The 18,230-nt window shown below is 43.2% G+C and overlaps 1 protein-coding gene across 1 annotated transcript in view; it reads right to left on the reverse strand.

Moving 5' to 3' along the window:
* Window positions 1-4,047: 4,047 nt before the first annotated feature.
* MORN5 (MORN repeat containing 5) overlaps window positions 4,048-18,230 on the reverse strand; it is a 48,033-nt gene continuing 33,850 nt past the window's right edge. Inside the window, exon 5 of the mRNA XM_073639738.1 lies at window positions 4,048-4,283. Within this exon, the coding sequence (XP_073495839.1) occupies window positions 4,204-4,283 (80 nt within the window). The 3' untranslated portion in view covers window positions 4,048-4,203. The remainder of the gene's footprint in view (window positions 4,284-18,230) is intronic.

Consider the following 18,230-nt stretch of genomic DNA (forward strand, 5'->3'; position numbering starts at 1 on the left):
TTATTTATTAACAAATACACAAAAGTTAATACAAAGACTCAATAGTTACAGTGTTGACCCTTCTTTTTCCAGACTTCTGCCCTTCGCGCTGGCAGCTGGATACCAGCTTCTGGCCCAAATCTGGACTGATGGCCGCCCATTCTTGCCTAATCAATGCTGGGAGTTTATCACAATTTCTGTTTTTTTTTAATTTGTTCTCCACTTTTTGAGGATTGACTACAGGTTCTCAATGGGATTAAAATTTGGGGAGTTTCCTGGCCTTGGACGTAAGATGTTAATGTTTGGTTCATGGAGCCACTTAGTTCTCACTTTTGCCTTGTGACATGGTTTACATCATGCTGGAAAAAAACACTGTTCTTCACCAAATTGCTCCTGAATGGTTGGGAAAAGTTGCTCTTGGAGGATGTTTAGATCCTATTCTTTATTTTTGGCAGTGTTCATAGGCTTAACCCCATCTGTGGGGGTTGTGAGCTTAGCCCCCTCCATGAATGAAAAGCCCCTACACATAATGGTCTCTGGATGCTTCACTGTTGGCATGACCCAGGACTCATGGTAGAGCTCACCTCTTCTCCAGACAATCATTTTTCCAGATATCTCACACAGTTTGAATGGGCTTCATCAGAGAAAAGAACTTTGACTTAATCTTCTGTAGTCCAATCTCTGTACTTTCTGCAAAATGTCAGTCAGTCTGTAGAATATGGGGATTGGACTACAGAGAACTAGAAGAATGATTGTCCAGGGAAGAAAATGTGAGCTCTACCATGAGTTCTGTGTCATGCCAACAATAAAGCATCCGGAGACCATTTATGTGTAGGAGCTTTTCATTCACCGTTTTGTGAAAGAACACCGCCATGAATAAAGAATGGTGTCTAAACATCCTCCAAGAACAACTTCTCCCAAGATCCTGGAGTAATTTCGTGATGAACGCTGCTTTTCCCAGCATGATGGAGACCATGTCACAAGGCAAAAGTGATACCCGAGTGGCTCAGTGAACAAAACATTGAAATTTTGGGTCCATGGCCAGGAAACTTCCAAGATCTCAATCCCATTGAAAACCTGTGGTCAATCCTCAAAAATTGGGCGGACAAACAAAAAACACAAAAATTGTGATGAACTCCAAACACTGAGTAGACAAGTATGTGTTGTCATCAGTCAGGATTTGACCCAGAAGGAGATAATCAGCTGCTGGGGCGAAGGGCAGAAGTTTTGAAAAATAAGGGACAATGCTGTAGATACTTAGACTTTGCATAAACTTGATTTATTTGTTAATAAAAGTTTAAAAACGTATGAAATGCTGATAATTGCACTTCAGTAACCAGAGAAACATCTAACAGATCTAAAACCACTGAAGCAGCAAACTCTGTTAGAACCAAAATTTGTGTCAAAATTTTTGGCCACGACTGCACTTATATAGTAGTTTGAGACTCCGAATGATCACTCAAAGAAAAGGAAGAAGGGCTTATCTTGTCCCTGGGTATGAGCAGAGTCCTATTCACACCCAACGCGTTTCTAATGAGCCCGTACACTGCTTTGCTCATGAACGAAGAAGATCAGCAGTTCTGCTCTCTCCTTTGAATAATTGACGATGGTCTCGGGACCAGAACCTAAATCAAGGTAGAGAGTAATTTAGTAGGATAAACCCTGAAACGCTTAGATGTCCTGTTCCTCAATAAAGCTTAATACCCTATCTTGTCCGTGTCCATATGTGAGCAGCGGTGCAACTGGAACTCCTAAAGTCTTCTCAAACCTTTCCCAAGTGGTCAACTGCAGTAGCTTCACTTACCCAAACGTTCTACAGGTGTTGTGTCCTCTACACAACACCATCAGGCGAGCGTATTATCTACGGATGAGGAAGTGGAACCTCCATCCTCCCCATTAGAATCTTAGTGTCGCCCTATGAGCGTTTTTCTCTTCTTCAATACTGAATGAAGGTTTGACAAGTTGCTCCATCCTCATGACTAGCCTTCTCGGTGTCTAAGGTGTCTACAGTGCTTCAATGAGTGACAAGACATCAAGTCCTGTTTGTGCCACATGGATTTTCCCTTCTATTACGTGATTACACTGGAAGCTGCAGGCTCGCTCGGTCTGATTTGGTGTTCAAATGAAAAGACTCAAAAGGCTCAACCCACATCCGAGGCCGGACGACGCTAAAGGAAAAAATGATGCTGCAATTTGAAAAGTTTTAATTTTTCCAAAATGACCAGATTATTAAAATCAGGCACGGCTAATTGAGAAAGCTCAAGGTCAGTCTGCAGAAGGTCAGGCGAGGTTCTTCCTTTCTGAGGATGTGTACTGCTGTGAAATTAAAGAACGGTTTTGAATTACAGCAGGTCAGAACCTCTTACGCTCTCAGGTTTACGCTGCAAATCCCCTTGGGCTATCCTTGAGTGCTAACATTGTTTTTACATTTTAGAGAATATAAGCAAGCATGATACCAAATGTACACAAGTAATTAAAAGCCATTTTGCATTGGCCGGAGAGTTAAAATTTACATTTTCCTTAGTAATAAAACGAAAACGTTGGAGGAACCCTACAAGGATAAGTTTATTGACGAGAGATTTGTACTACGGTGGTCTCCAATAAACTTTTAAGAAGGTGTTTAAGTGGGATTCCCATAAAAAGTTGATAACTATGGTTCCGGTTGCTGAAACCCTAAGCAATCTGCAATTATTACAGAAGGAAGGACAGTCAATGGGCGGCCAAATAATCAATGGACGGCCAGTGATCATAGTCTTTGCTGCGACTCTCCACTTTGGTCAAAAGAATAGGATGGCAAATTGGGAACCCCCTTTATAACAACAATAATCCCTTTAAATATATATGAAAATATCAACACATGAAGCGCTAATACTTTGTTATACATCGGGAGACCCCCTGTAAAATATTTTGTATATTCCACTCTTATATCTAGACTTTTCAGCTATATTTTCTGTCCCACCATACACTATGGATACTGGCTTCTTAAGAGGGCCACCTTTCTAGGAAGTCATTTGTCAATGCAGAGTTGGTCGGCGGTCTTATAGAGTAACTTTTTTTTTAATGTATTTAATTGATTAGCCTTTGCAAAATTATTAATCTCTGTAATATACTCCATTACTTTATTTTACCTCCTTTTCTCTCAAAAAAAATCTGCTGAAATTGCTGTTTCAAGTGCCTAGTTCATGCTCCTTTAGAAGCTGCTTTGATCTGCTGCACTAGCAAGAATCAAACTTACAAACTATGTACCGTTCTCACCGATTGAGCATAGGTGGAGGGTAAAAGAAGAAACTCATACAAGGAGAGAGTTTGTAAATAGTGGTTACAGAATCTTGGTAGAGCAGCAGGTCAAAGCGGCATCTAAAAGAGAAGTTAAAACAGTACTGTTAACAGGTTGTTTGAGAAAGAAGGAAGCAAAATAAGTTAAAGGGATATATTAAAAAGATTCACAACTTTGCAAGGCTGGTCAATGATAAAAAAAATTTAACTACGCGATGCTTATTTAAGCTCTGATATAAATAACCCTGGGACTCCAGGTGTTGTGCTGCAATAGATGAACACAGAAGCTAAAATACATTTATTTTATACTGCCAATGTTAAAATAGTTTACTTGTATTTAGATTACTATAGAATCCCTTCATGGATCACTCACTTTTTTACTTTTTCTCTTTACTATGACCCTGTTAACACATTTGCATTTTTCTTTTTTAGTCTTGTGGTAGACTGACATTTTTTATGTAAAAATACATCAAAGTTGGGCATGCGGTTCATAAATTTTTAGCAAAATAAAAATATTTCTTATTGTCTATAAGCATTTTTGTGTCATTTTAGCACAAAAAAAAGTCACATGTTCTGTTAAAAAAACTACCAAAACTTGAACAACAAAAAAAATTCCAGGGGGAAAATTTTGAGACTTTAAAAAGTTGCAATTGATGAAACTATGAGACATTTGAAAACATCCAAAACTCCATCCACAATGACTAATTAAAAAAAAAAAAAAAAAAGCGCAAATTAAAAAGGGGTGGAAAACACTGACAACTAGTCAAAGAAAGGCGGAAAAACAATAATGAATTGGGACCAAAGTTTTCATTTTATTCACAAATCTATTCTGAAGAAGTAAGAAGCGGATGTGACTGTGGACACTTTTATATTCCAAAACACGAGATTATATTCTGTGCCCGTACGAAAAAAAGAACAGGTGAGATGTCAGCTAAGTGTCACCCCGGCCTAGTGCTTAGGGTTGTATCCTGTAATCTCATCCCATCCCTTCCGGCACGTCTGAACGATCCATTCATGCTCATCATCATCTGGAGAGACAGAAGAGAAACAAATGATAAGTGTATGGGTGATAATGCTGGCGCAGCACTGAAATCATTACCTGGCATCTGCACTGGCGCTATGACAGGCATTGTGATTGCTGCTGATAAGGAGACTCTGTTATTAAAGGCCCCGTGACTATTTTCAGTCTGACTTTACAGCTTCCGCAGGTAGAGGGCACTGTGGCAGGTTCTTGTATGAGTCCATTGTGTCTGTCACTGTCACAAAGCACTGTGTTCTGTTATATGCAAATTGCCTCTTTCCTACAGGAGCATGCATGGCCTTATAAGTCTCCTCACTCTGAGATGCCAGGCCAGGCTTGTCACTCTCCACAAGGAGAAACGTTACCCCTTAAATCCTTGCTCTCTTATGTGACACTGTGACCGGCACTTCTATTGCAGGCCGGGGAGGCTTTTTCCTGACTTATGTGAATGGGGTATTTCAATTGTGATGAGTTGTTGCCAATTTTGACTTATCCACTGGCTAGGGAATAAATAGTAGATTGGTGGTGGTCCGACTGCAGGGTCGCACACCGGGTGCTAGAGTGGAGGAAGCCAACTTTACTTTGTAGATGGAGTAGTGGTCAAGAATATGAACTGTTGCTTTGATCATTGCCTATGGTCCTGCCACTGACTATTCACGCAAGGAATTCGGGGACCCTCGGCTATGGCGATCCAAACTGCTAGACCCCCCAACAATCTAGCAGTTATCACCTATACAGTGGATATGTGACAATATGCAATAACTGGGCCACACCCAGAATACCGTTACAGGGGTAGCCTTCAAACAGATCCTGTGGATATGCCATACAGTGCCTTCATACCCTGTGGCCTTTACCACAATTTTTCATTTTACGCACACACATTTAAATGTATTCTATTAGGATTATATGTGATACACCAACACAAAATAGTAAGCGTAAAGTGTAAAGGAAATGATACACAGTTTTATAATATTGAAATTTTAGAATCTGAAAATTGTGAAGTGCATTTGTATTCAGCCCCCCCCCCCCAACAAGTCAAAACTTTTTAGGACCATCTTTCACGGCAATTACTGCTGCAGTGTTTTGGGGTCTATCTCCATCAGCTTTGCACATCTAGAGGTGACATTTTGCCCCTTCTTCTTTGCTCACTCGCTCTCGCTCAGTGAGATTGGATGGAGACGTCTGTGAACAGCAATTTTCACGTCTTGTCACAGATTCTCACTGGGATCTAGATGTGGACGGTGACTGGGCTGTTCACACACATGAATATGCTTTGATCTGTAGCTCTGGCAGGATGTTTAGGGTTGTTGTCCTGCTGGAAGGATAACCCATGCCCCAGTCTCAAGTCTTTTGCAGCCGTTAAGCGGTTTTCCTCCAGGATTGTCCTTTATTTAGCTCCATCCATCTTCCCATCAACTCTGACCAGCTTCCCTGTTCCTGCTGAGGAAAAGCCTCCTCACAGCATGATGCTGCCACCACCATGTGTGATGGTGGGGATGGTGTTTTCAGAGTGATCCACCACCATGTGTGATGGTGGGGATGGTGTTTTCAGAGTGATGTGCATTGATGGTTTTCTGCCACACATAGAATTTTGCATTTAGCTCAAAATGTTCTACTTTAGTCTCAGCTGATCAGAGCACCTTCTTCCACATCCACAAATAGCTGTGCTCCATACATGGCCATTTGCAAACTGCAAACAGGACTTCTTATGGCTTTCAAGAATTACTTTCTTCTTGTCACTCTTCCATAAAGGCCAGATTTGTGGAGTGTACAACTAAGGCTACATTCACACGTTCATTATTTCACATCAGTATTTGTAAGCCAAAACCATGAGTGGGTTAAAAATACAGAAAGGGTGCACAAGTTTCTATTATACTTTTCCTCTGATTTTTCCTCTCCTGATTTTGGCTTACAAATATTGATGTGAAATATTGACAAAAATATTGCCGCATGAACGTAGCCTAATAGTTGTCCTGTGGACAGATTCTCCCACCTGAGCTGTGGATCTCTGCAATTCCTCCAGTGACCATGGGCCTCTTGGCTGCTTCTCTAATTAGTGCTCTCCTTGCTGGGGATGTCAGTTTTGGTGGACGGCCATGTCTTGGTAGGTTTGCAGCTGTGCCAGACTCCTTCCATTTTTGGATGATAGATTGAACAGTGCTCCGTGAGATGTTCAAAGCTTGGGCCATTTTCTTATAACCTAACCCTGCTTTCTCCTCCACAACTTTATCCCTGACTTGTCTGGTGGGCTCCTTGGTTTTCATGATGCGGTTTGATCACTAATGTTCTCAAACAAACCTCTGAGGCCTTCACAGAACAGCTGCAGTTATACTGAGAATAAACTACACCCAGGTGGACTCAATGTGCAAATTATGTGACTTCTGGAGGCAATTGGTCACTCAGGATGTTATATAGGGGTATCAGACTACAGGGGGCTGAATACAAATGCACGCCACAATTTTCAGATTTATATTTTTAAAATAATTAGAAAACTATATATCATTTCCTTTACACTTCACAAATAACTGGTACTTTATGTTGGTATAGTGCATTAAATCCCAATAAAACACATTTAAGTTTGTGGGTGTAATGTGAAAAAATGTGGAAAAGTTTACGGGCTATGAATACTTTTTCAAGGCTTTGTAAATGCCGAATGGGTATTGGTCTCACCTCTGGCACTCAGACCAATCTTCAGAACACTGAGAATTTGAAAACCAATAATCTTTATTGTAAATCCATTAAAATGATAAAAAGTACAGAACAGTTTTTCTGATGCGTTTTGAGTTGATACGACTCTAAATGGTAGAAGAGCAGGCAATGTTCTGCCATGACTACCTTTAACCGATTTCCGACCTCATCAGTAATAGTATGTAGCTGCGCCCTGGGACTTATGGACCAGCTACGTACTATTACGCATAATGCGATCGCGCCCGTACACAAGCGTTGCGCACCGCTCCCTGCACATTAACCCCTGCGATCGAAGCAAGGGGGGAGGTAAGCGCCGGTGCTCACCTCCTCTCCGGCCTCCAGCGAGGTCTGCGGCGGCTATCGGATGTTGTCATGATGACCCGATGTCGTCATGACAACATCCGGGTCACCAGGAGGCAGGACGTTACTTTGGTCATGCGCAGTGCACGACCAAAGTAATGTCTCCCTGTGTGCAGCACTGACAGGCTGCATGGTATAGGGAGCTGCTGCTGCTCTCTATGCTATACAGCCGATCAGGCTGCAAAAAGTGAAAGTCCCATAGTGGTACAATGTGTAAAAGCAAAAAAAAAAGGGTAAGAAAGTGAAAAAAATTGTAAAAATATATAAAAAATATATATAAAAAAAATAATTCCCAAAAAATAAAAATATACTGTACCCATATTTATTATGAAAAAAAAAAAATAAACCAATAAAAAGTACACATATTTGGTATCGCCGCGTCCAGAACGACCTGACCTATAAAACTGTCCCACTAGATAACCCCTTTAGTGAACACGGTAAAAAAAAAAAAAAAAAATGAAGCAAAAACTATGCTTTATCATGCTTTATCATCATACCGCCAAACAAAAAATGGAATAACACGCAATCAAAAAGATGAATATAAATAAAAATGGTACCGCTAAAAAAAACATCATCTCGTCCCGCAAAAAACAAGCCGCCATACAGCTCCATCATCCGAAAAATAAAAACGTTATAGCTCTCAGAATAAAGCGATGCAAAAAAATATTTCTTTCTAGAAAATAGTTTTTATTGTGTAAAAGCGCTGTAGCGCCGGCGTCCCTGTCCTCTGCTAGGCAGGGACGCTGTTCCCCTCACCCCTCTGCTCCGAGCCCGGCGTCCTCCTCCCGCTCTGCTGGCAGCGCGCGCTCCTTCCCGGCCACTGTGCTTAGGGCGCGCGCGCGCTCCCTCCCTCTTAAAGGGGCCGCACGCGCCGTCCTAAGGAGTCCCCGGCCAATGGCCGGAGGACTTCACCATATATAAGGCACCTCCTCCAAAATGGAGGTGCCCGAGCAATGTTGTTGCACTGTTCACTACTCTGCTTCAGCCCTCAGGTCCTGTTGCCAGTTACCTGCCAGAATCCTGCCAGTTTGCTGTCTGTTTCCTGCCTGATATTCCTCCTACCTGCTTGCTAGCCTGAGGTCCGACGGTCTGCCTTCCTACTCCTGTCAGTCTGTCTATGGACCAGCTTGCCCGCTCACCTGGGAGCGCACATCTGCTACCTGCCTGCTAGCCTACCTGGAGGCTCCGCCGTCACGTGCTGTGACCACCTGCCATTCCAGAGACTCCTGCCCGCTCACCTGGGAGCGCTCATCTGCTGCCTGTCTGTTGGCCTACCTGGAGGCTCCGCTGTCACGTGCTGTGACCACCTGCTATTCCAGAGACTCTTGCCCGCTCACCTGGGAGCGCTCATCTGCTACCTGCCTGTTAGCCTACCTGGAGGATCCGCCGTCACATGCTGTGACCATCCGTTTATCCAGAGACTCTCGCTTGCTCACCTGGGAGCACACATCTACCATCTGCCTGCTAGCCTACCTGGAGGCTCAGCCATCACAGGTCGTACCTGCCCTTTACCCAGAGACTGCCCCGGTCACTTGCCGTGACCTCCTGCCCGTTCTTCCAGAGACTGCCCCGGTCACTTGCCGTGACCTCCTGCCCGTTCATCCAGAGACTGCCCCGGTCACTTGCCGTGACCTCCTGCCCGTTCATCCAGAGACTGCCCCGGTCACTTGCCGTGACCTCCTACCCGTTCACCCAGAGACTGTCCCGGTCACCTGCTGTGACTGCCTGCCCGTCTTCCCTGGTCGCCACCCGCTCCCTTACAAGGACCGCCCCCTTGTATAGTAGCTCAGAGGTTCCGCCTCCCAGACCCGTTACAAGCGCCAAAACATAAAAAAAATGATATAAATGTGGAACCGCTGTAAACGTACTGACCCAAAGAATAAAGTTGCCTTATCAATTTTACCACACGCGGAACAGAATAATAAAAAAAAAAAAACAATTCCTGAATTGTTGGTTTTTGTTTACTCTGCCTCCCAAAAATCGGAATAGAAAGCGATCAAAAAATGTCACGTGCCTAAAAATGGCTCCAATAAAAACGTCAACTCGTCCCGCAAAAAACGAGCCGTCACATGACTGTCGGCCAAAATATTGAAAAATTATAGCTCTCAAAATATGACGACGCAAAAACTAGTCTTTGCAAAAAAAAGCGTTTTTTAGTGTGTGACAGCTGTCAATCATTAAAACCCGATATAAATCTTGTATCGCTGTAATCGTACCGACCTGAAGAATAAAGTCGTCTAATCACTTATACCGCACGAGGAACGGCGTAAAAAAATAAACTCTAGGGTTAGGGTTGTGCTAGGGTTAGATTAGGGTTGGGGTTAGGGTTGAGCTAGGGTTAGGGTTGAGCTAGGGTTAGGGTTGGGGTTAGGGTTGTGCTAGGGTTAGGGTTGAGCTAGGGTTAGGGTTGAGCTAGGGTTAGGGTTGGGGTTGGGGTTAGGGTTGAGCTAGGGTTAGGGTTGAGCTAGGGTTAGGGTTGGGGTCAGGGTTGAGCTAGGTTTAGGGTTGAGCTAGGGTTAGGGCTGAGCTAGGGTTAGGGTTGAGCTAGGGTTAGGGTTGGAGTTAGGGTTGTGCTAGGGTTAGGGTTGAGCTAGGGTTAGGGTTGGGGTTAGGGTTGGGCTAGGGTTGGGGTTGTATTAGGGTTAGGATTTTTTCAAAAGTAAAGAAGAAAAAAAAATGATGACGATATGGCGACCAGTGTTGAGTGCAAGTGCTCGCTACTTGAGTTTGCATCGGGTGCTCGGGTATGTACTGAGTATTGCGGGTGCTGGAGTGACATGCTCGATTCTTTGCCCCATATGCTTCGCGGCCAAAAAAAAACGTTGCGGGGATTGCCTGCCATGCACGAGCGATCCCCGCATGTTTTTTTTGGGTGTCTAACAACTGTGAAAAATGCGGGCAGGGACTCGAGCATGTCACTGCAGCACCCGTGATACTTGGTGCATACCTGATTACCCGTTGCAAACTCAAGTAGCGAGCACTTGCGCTCAAGACTAATGACAACTTATTCAATATGACGACCTAATGTTATCAAATTCTGTGTCGTACCTTTGGGTTCAAAATGTTCACTATACCCCTTGATAAAATCCTTGAGGGGTGTATTGTCCAAAATGGGGGGTTTCCACTATTTAGGCACATCAGGGGACCCCGAAATGCGACATGGCGTCCGCTCTTTATTCCAGCCAATTTTGTGTTTAAAAAGTCACACAGTGCTCCTTCCCTCCTGAACCCTGCGACAAACAGTGTATTTTCCCCACATACGGGGTATCGGCGTACTCAGGAGAAATTGCACAACAGTTTTTAGGTTCCATTTTCCTCTTACCCTTGTGTAACTAAAAAATTTGGGGCTAAAACATCATTTTTGTGAAAAAAGTTTTTTTTTTTACGGCTCCATGTTATAAACTTCTGTGAAGCACCTGGGGGTTCAGGGTGCTCACCACACATCTAGATAAGTTCCCTGAGGGGTCTAGTTTCCAAAATTATGTCACTTATGAGGGATTTCCACTGTTTAGGCACATCAGGGGCTCTCTAAACGCAACATGGCGTCCGCTAATTATTCAAGCAAATTTTACATTCAAAAAAGACAACCCAAAAATTCTTCATTGCTACATGTTGCCCACCTCTGCTATAGTTTTTTGACCAAGGAGTATACAACTACTATAGTCATATGCTTCTGTCTTAAATAGTGCCCAGTTCCCCTTAAGTAATCTAATTTATTTTTTTAATCTGCTATACAGTGGCCATTTTATTTAGAATCCCTGAATGTTAGAGTTGGAAGGGACAACTTAGGGTAAGTTTTTATGGCCTTCACCAAGGGGGGGGGGGGGAGTTGCTCACAGGGTAAAAATGCAAAGTAGCCTGAAAATCCCATGAGCCGTGTGTCCCTTTGGCAAAGACTAAAAAAATGAGCACTAAATAAAAAGGCAGATTAAAAAAAAAATAAAAAAAATGTCAATCAGTGGAGCAGCGGAAATAAAATAAAGAGAACTTGTCACAAAGTCTAAAGTTTTTGCTCTTAACTGCTGGGTCATTTTGTCCTATAAGCCAACTACTCTCAAATTTTTCTATAAAACCCTAAAAGATTTTACAGCAACGAAATAACAGAAGCAAGAAGGTAACATACTAATAAAATAAAAGAAATGCCATCTTTAATAAACAGCAAATGGAAAAAAAAAGTATAAAATGAGAGCAGAACCCGTCGTAGACCATACATCGCTCCTATTCGTACATAGACTTTTTACCCTAAAAAGGCCGATTGCTGGGTAATTACGGCAGTTCTGAGGCTATTTGAATCTGTGCAGCTGCAACCTCTTCAGCAGTAACCCATGAAACAAGACAAACTGGGCTTATTATACTGAACAAGCCTTAAAGCCCCTCCCTGATTGTCAGTAATTGGCGGCAATGGACTTAACAGCCACTTGACTATCCTTTTCACACTACCTGGCTGTGCAGCCAACAATTTGAATCACAAATGTGCCTCTTACTGCAGCTGCCTGCGAGCCCCAGCGCTGGGCTCCGAGACCTCAAGCATCAGGACTGCGCATCAATGTTTCAGATGCAATTATTCCTAGGTATTGATTAGCGCCAGCAAACACCGGACTAATATAATTGCTTCCAATAGCAGCTCTTTTAAATATGTTAATACAGTGATAGAGACGGTTTACAACATTTCAAGATCTTAATTTCTGTCTCTGGTAGACGTCAGGTCGAGCATTGTGGTCCAGCTGCTGGTTGGATTACTCTTTTCAAAATTCAGGTAAGGAAATGCTAGGCGTGCTATGTATATCATATCAGGAATCTATATCGCTATGTAAATTAATGGTATGGCCATAGAATGTCTTTTTCAGGCGGATTCCTCCTGAAAAAGCACAGCGAAACCTTAGCAAAAAAATGTAAATAGTGCACAGCAATGTAAACACGACATTGCTGTGTACACGTTCAAGTCTTTTAATACTTCTTTTACCGGCTTCATGGTTTGGAAACAATGAAGTGGTTAAAAGAACTAGGATGTTCAATCTTCGGGCGGGTTTCTTAAGAAGTTGCTCTCCACTATAGTAAAAAGTGTAGCATCGGCGTCTCTGCCTCCTACCAGGCAGAGACGCCGTCCCTCTCACCGCCGCGCTCCCTGCCCGGCGTTCTCCAGCGCTCCTCTTCCTGCTTTTGCTGCCTGCGCGTGAAGCTTCCCGGGCACTGTGCTTAGGGCACGCGCGCTCCCTCCCTCTTAAAGGGGCCGCGCGCGCCGCCCTAAGGAGTCCCCAGCCAATTGCCGGAGGCCCTCCCATATATAAGGCACCTCCTCCAAAATGGAGGTGCCCGAGCAATAGTTGATGCACAGTGTTCTAACCTCTGCTTCAGCCCTCCGGTCCCACTGCTAGCCTGAATACTAGTCCTGCCTGCCAGCCTGGCTATCAGTCCTGTCCGCCAGCCTGACTACTCTCTTGCCCGACAGTGTGTTTTCCATTCAGTCCGCCAGTCTGTCTATGGGCCTCATCCACCTGCTTACCTGGAAGCACCTGCCTGTTACCTGTCTGCCTACCTGAAGGCTCCTGCCCGTCACTTGCCGTGACCACATGACAGCCTACCTAGAGGCTCCTGCCCGTCACTTGCCGTGACCACATGACAGCCTACCTAGAGACTTCCGCCTGTCACCTGCTGTCTCTGCCAGTTCATCTACCTGGACCTCTCGTCAGCCTGCCTGCTGTGCCCATCTGCAGTATCGGTCAGTCTCAGCCATCTGACCGGTGGGAGTCACCTGCTCCCTTCCAAGGTCATCCCCAGAGTAGCACCTGGTCCCTCAGCTCGGTCCCTCCCTGGTCACGGAGTCGTTAGCTGCCGTACGACCTGGGTCGATCCGAGTTGATACCTAGTTACGCCCCTCTGGTCCCTCCTTGCTCCGCAGCACAGAGGTTCCACCATCCGGATCCGTAACAGAAAGCACAAAGAAAACGGTGGCAGAGTTGCTGCAGAAAACAACGATGAAGCCACCAGCAAAGCCATTTCATGAAAAAGACCGCCAGCTTTTCCTGATGCCACTTTGCCTAGAAAAATTTGGAGGCTCTGCAGCGGAAATAAAGATGCAGTGTGCACATACCCTAAATCATTCCTGAGCCATATGCCTCTGTGGTCAGTGATTAGCTGCAGTGGTCATGTGAGATCTACAGTAAATCAACGCTGCAGCTAGGTAAAAAGAATACAAGGGGGAAAGACCTGGGACACAGCTGGAATGGCGGGGTTAAATCAATGAGCATGCATTTGTTGTTTTAATATAATTAGTGAGAGTAATTTTTTAAAGACAATAAAGACTGTAACAGAACAGACTATTATTAGATTTTGTGCGAATCAATTTGCACTTCCCATTCTGCCAGTCACGCCAGTGGTCTGTAGCTGCTGCATGGCACAGGGAGTACGTCCTCTTACCTGCTGACGTTCACGGTTCTTCTTCTGATTAGTCCTCCTAGCAAAAGGTTACATGTACATGTCACTAAAACGTTTATGTCGCACCAGGCTGGCAAGTCAAAAGAAGAGCCGCTGTCACGCTAGGTGAGGACCAAGTGTATAACGATGGGAAAAGGGGGGGGGGGAGCCCAAAAACTAGGGAAAGGGAGAGTGAAGACCACTAGGCAGATCCTACAACACCCTCCCCTACCGTCGCTAAATAGGTTCCGCACCTATTGCCGACCAGGATACCTAATCCCTAACTGTCCCTAGAGCTAGGCCCTAGGTAGGGAGGGGAAGGGGTTAGCACTAGTCAGCCCCACTACAACTAAAAACAAACAAGGAAAACAGACAAGGGGATACACTTTGCTTGAGAAGACACCAGAGAAAAGACGACAATAATCCACCAAGAAGCTCCAAGAAGAAACTAGTCGACTGCTAGTACTCCAGGCATGAGCAGGGGAAAATAGTTCTATCACCGGCGACTCTCTGGAGACACTGAGGGTTTTTATATATCAAGCAAGGGTGTATCAATTAGCAGCAGAAGGTGGATATCACTGCTGGGTCCTAGCGAGAGAAGGATACCACTACACTACAGAGATGAAAGGATCAAGAAGGTGTCTGCAAAGCTATGCACAGTGACCTTCTACAGCCGGATCCAGAACGACTGTCTGTCAAACCTGATACACTCGTGACAGCCGTGCACATGAGAGGCAAAAAGTGGCGTTCCCTCTCCCGCACAGCGGCCACAGACCATTGCTGTGGCCAGTGGAATGGGAAGTGTAAATCAATTCACACCAAATATTTAGTTTTTTAAAATCATCATATCTTTGGGGCTGTTTGAAAACCACAAAGAAGGTAATCAAAGGTACCGTTCAGCCGAGCTATAGACTTTAACACTAGGACTACTGGACTCGTGACCCCGCCTAGAACTACTGAAAGGAGTCATTTTGACTCCTTGCTTGTTTTCGTTTATTTTTAGAGTTTCATTTGTGGTTATTTATTAATAATTATATTTTTTGTAATGTATTATTATTGTGAGATCCAACAGTAATGCTTTTGATTGTTTTTTTTCTGCTTTTCTTATTTTTCTACAGAAAATAACAATAATTATAATAGACGTTTTTCAAACATTTTTTTTTTATTCAAGTGCACACATATAAACAACAACTGAAGAACAAAAAGCAGAGAAAATGTAGGTGGAGGAGCATAAAAATGAAAATATGGCGCAGAATTCACCTTCTAAACATTTGGTGTTTTGCATTTTAGGCATTGCCTTTGATTTATGGCAGTACATTGCCCACACAAAGACTTACCACAAGTCTTACAATTTCCGACAGATCTATTTTTCTTGCACTTTTCTTTGATCTGGCAAAATTTTGTTTGAACCATCACTTCTGAGCATGTAGAAACTTGGGACGTGGAAACCTTTTCCCTATCTGTGACATAAGGACCACTCAACTCTCTCACAAGCGTTTGCAAAAATGCCTTGCGTGACATTTTTTGGTGGGTAATCTCCTTGAATATTATCCATGCATTTATACCCGCAAAGTCTAAGGCATTTTCAAATGCATGAACAGGCCATCTCCTTGTGCATGTTCGTGTGGTATATTTTCGTGCCATCTGATCCACTACATCTACTCCATATTTTGTTTCATTGTAAAACTTTACCGTTTCTGGAGTTTTTTTAGTGGAATCAGACGCAACAACAACATCTGGATGGACGGAACTCAAAATGACAACATTTTTGTTGGGCTTTCCTTGATATACTGTAAGTGTAAAATTGTCTTCATTTCTAAACACTTTAGTGTTGTACAATTCCTCTTTCATGGATTTTATTTCTTTAGGCACTTCTCGCCTTATCTTGTTCAGTGTTCCCACGATGGTTGTTCCTTTGCTTTTTAGCTGTTTAGCTAATTTTACTGAAGTAAAATAATTATCGGTTGTAACATTGCGACCTTTTTTCAAAAACGGGTCCAATAACTTCATTACCGCATGGTCAGCTAAACGGTCCTCAGCACGGCGTGTGTCATCTTTGCCTAGATAAGGGAAGCCATTTGCCAGATATTTGCTCCTCTTATCAACAGCTAGCCAATATTTGTGGCCATATTTATCTGGTTTGGAAGGCATGTACTGCGTGAATGGACACCTAGTTTTGCTTGGGAAAAGTTGCTCATCCACCATTATGTATGGGCCAGGTTTGTAACACGCAATACAATTTTCAATAAACCTGTCCCACACAGTAGAAAATAGAGCAAACTTGTCCGTTTGCAGTCTCTCCGATCGAGTAGATTTCTCATCAAATCTGAGAAACCTCATAATTTCAACAAAGCGGTCCCTAGACATTGTCGCTTTGCAAAACGGTATTCCCCAGTCATTACACCAAATACTGCTAATCGAGTGACGGTTCGTGCCAGATATTCCACGAGCATAGAATATCGCAATGAATGCATCTAGCTCCTCATCAGATAGAGTTTGTTCAGCATTACACAGTAATACAAGCAGGTAAAACACAAGGAAAATGTGAAAAGTTGACATGTAAATTGAACTACATCTATATGAACATCAGGGTAAATAAGACAGAGTGAAAAAATTATGCACAAAACTTTATAGCAACATTTAGTGACAAAAGGACCTCAAAATATAGTAGGGAGTCAAAATGACTCCCTTCAGTAGTTCTTGGTAAATTTTGAAAAAAACGCGCAAATTTTTCACCAAAATTATTTATTCTCACAAAATCTTTTTTCACATCATATTTGAGGAAAAGTCACCGAGTTTCAAGCCGGAATTCTGAAAAATGTAGTCACAGAAGAGAAATAAAAAACGAAAGGAGTCAAAATGACTCCATCAGTAGTTCCAGTGTTAATGGTCAGTCGCGGTACAACTATGCTTACATTAGACTATCGTTATAAAAGGTAGACTACTTTTTAGAAGTATAGGCATTACTACACTTCTAAAAAATGTTATAGTCTTCATATGGTTTGTTAAATGTAATCATATTTATAGAACGACTGACCATTACAGTCTATGGCTCCGCCAAACAATACCTTCAAATACCCTTTTTTGTGGTTTTGGAATAAACTTGGCTGATGCCCAGATTAACATTAACAGCCCCACGTAATGAGGTAGATCTAGTTATATTTTATGTAATTTACAATCATTACACTTTTGTAAAAAAATAATTGTTTGACTTTTTGTGACCTTTTTTTTACATTTTATTTTAACCACATAGCAGTGGAGTAGCTTGTTGGGGAGCCAGAAGGTTGGTTTCCCTTGGACTCAAAATATGTTAGGGGCTCAGAATATAACAAAAAAGTATCGGCTGTGTGGCTAGATCTTCTTCCATTTTTGTTATCTAGCACAGCACACGGGTGGCACTGTCCTGACACAGGACCACGCGGGTCTGAAACATGTCGCCTGGGAGCGCAGTGGATATTTCTTTTCTGCCTTTTTAATTTTTGTGCAGTTGTAGTCAACCATTTTTTGTGCCTTTTATACTACTGGATCCATAAAACAATTCTTTTAAGGAGATGTGAGTGCCGGCTATCGATGCACTGTTGCTACACAGGAGGCATTATTGCTTTTGAAAGAGGCATTATTACTTTTTAATACTTTCTAAACGGGTACTTCTTTGTTTTAAGGGAGCACTCCGGAGGCATTATGGCTATTACTTGCCTTGCCCCGTGCGCTGGCATGCCCACCAGCCTGGCTAGGACATACGCCGACAGATTTTAGGGCATATCTCATTACGCCTATACAATAAGATATATATAAATGATACAGCCCCAAGTTATCTCAATAAGTCCTACCTATGGTATTGGTCTTGAAGGCAATACAAGGCATTCCTGTGACACTCTCTTCCCTTGTTTGCACAAGAGGTTAAATGGTGGCGATTAGAGGTACTTTATGAGATCAGCAGGAGAGCAGCTATAAGTGTCAGCTACACTGCCGCTGCTGATCGCACAGGCACAACTGCTGTGCCCGCACAATCCCAGTAATAATGCCTCCCAGATTGGGAACGCACCCCTGCAGGTGACGTATTGCTTCGGAGCCATGTCAAGGGGTTAAAAGGGCTCTGGATGCCTTTCTGGTAATATATAATTTTACAAGTTAGCTGTGTTAGGTTACTTGAGAAGGTAACTGATCCAGGGATTTATTCGGATTGCTGTAATTGGGAAGGATTTTCTTTTTTTACCCAATAGGTATCCATCTCATAAGCATTTGGCATTGCCGTCCTCTGGATCAGTACTGCTCAGGACTGTACAGCTGGTCATGCTCACTAGGCAGCTATCTCTAATGACTTGGGTCGGCCACTGTCAGAAGAGTCTTTGTGCCGAACAAGAGGATCCAGCCGATTCTTAGGACACCTGCCATAACGTAATCGATCAGTCAGGAGGTCCCCAGTCACATTAGATGGTCGTCCAATTGTGAACGTTTGGACGACTTTTATCTAACAAGAGGATCTACTAGT

This window comes from Phyllobates terribilis, unplaced genomic scaffold (genome assembly GCF_046119375.1).
Source record: "Phyllobates terribilis strain yellow unplaced genomic scaffold, ASM4611937v1 Scaffold_7__3_contigs__length_470593459, whole genome shotgun sequence".
NCBI classification, from domain to species: Eukaryota; Metazoa; Chordata; class Amphibia; order Anura; family Dendrobatidae; genus Phyllobates; species Phyllobates terribilis.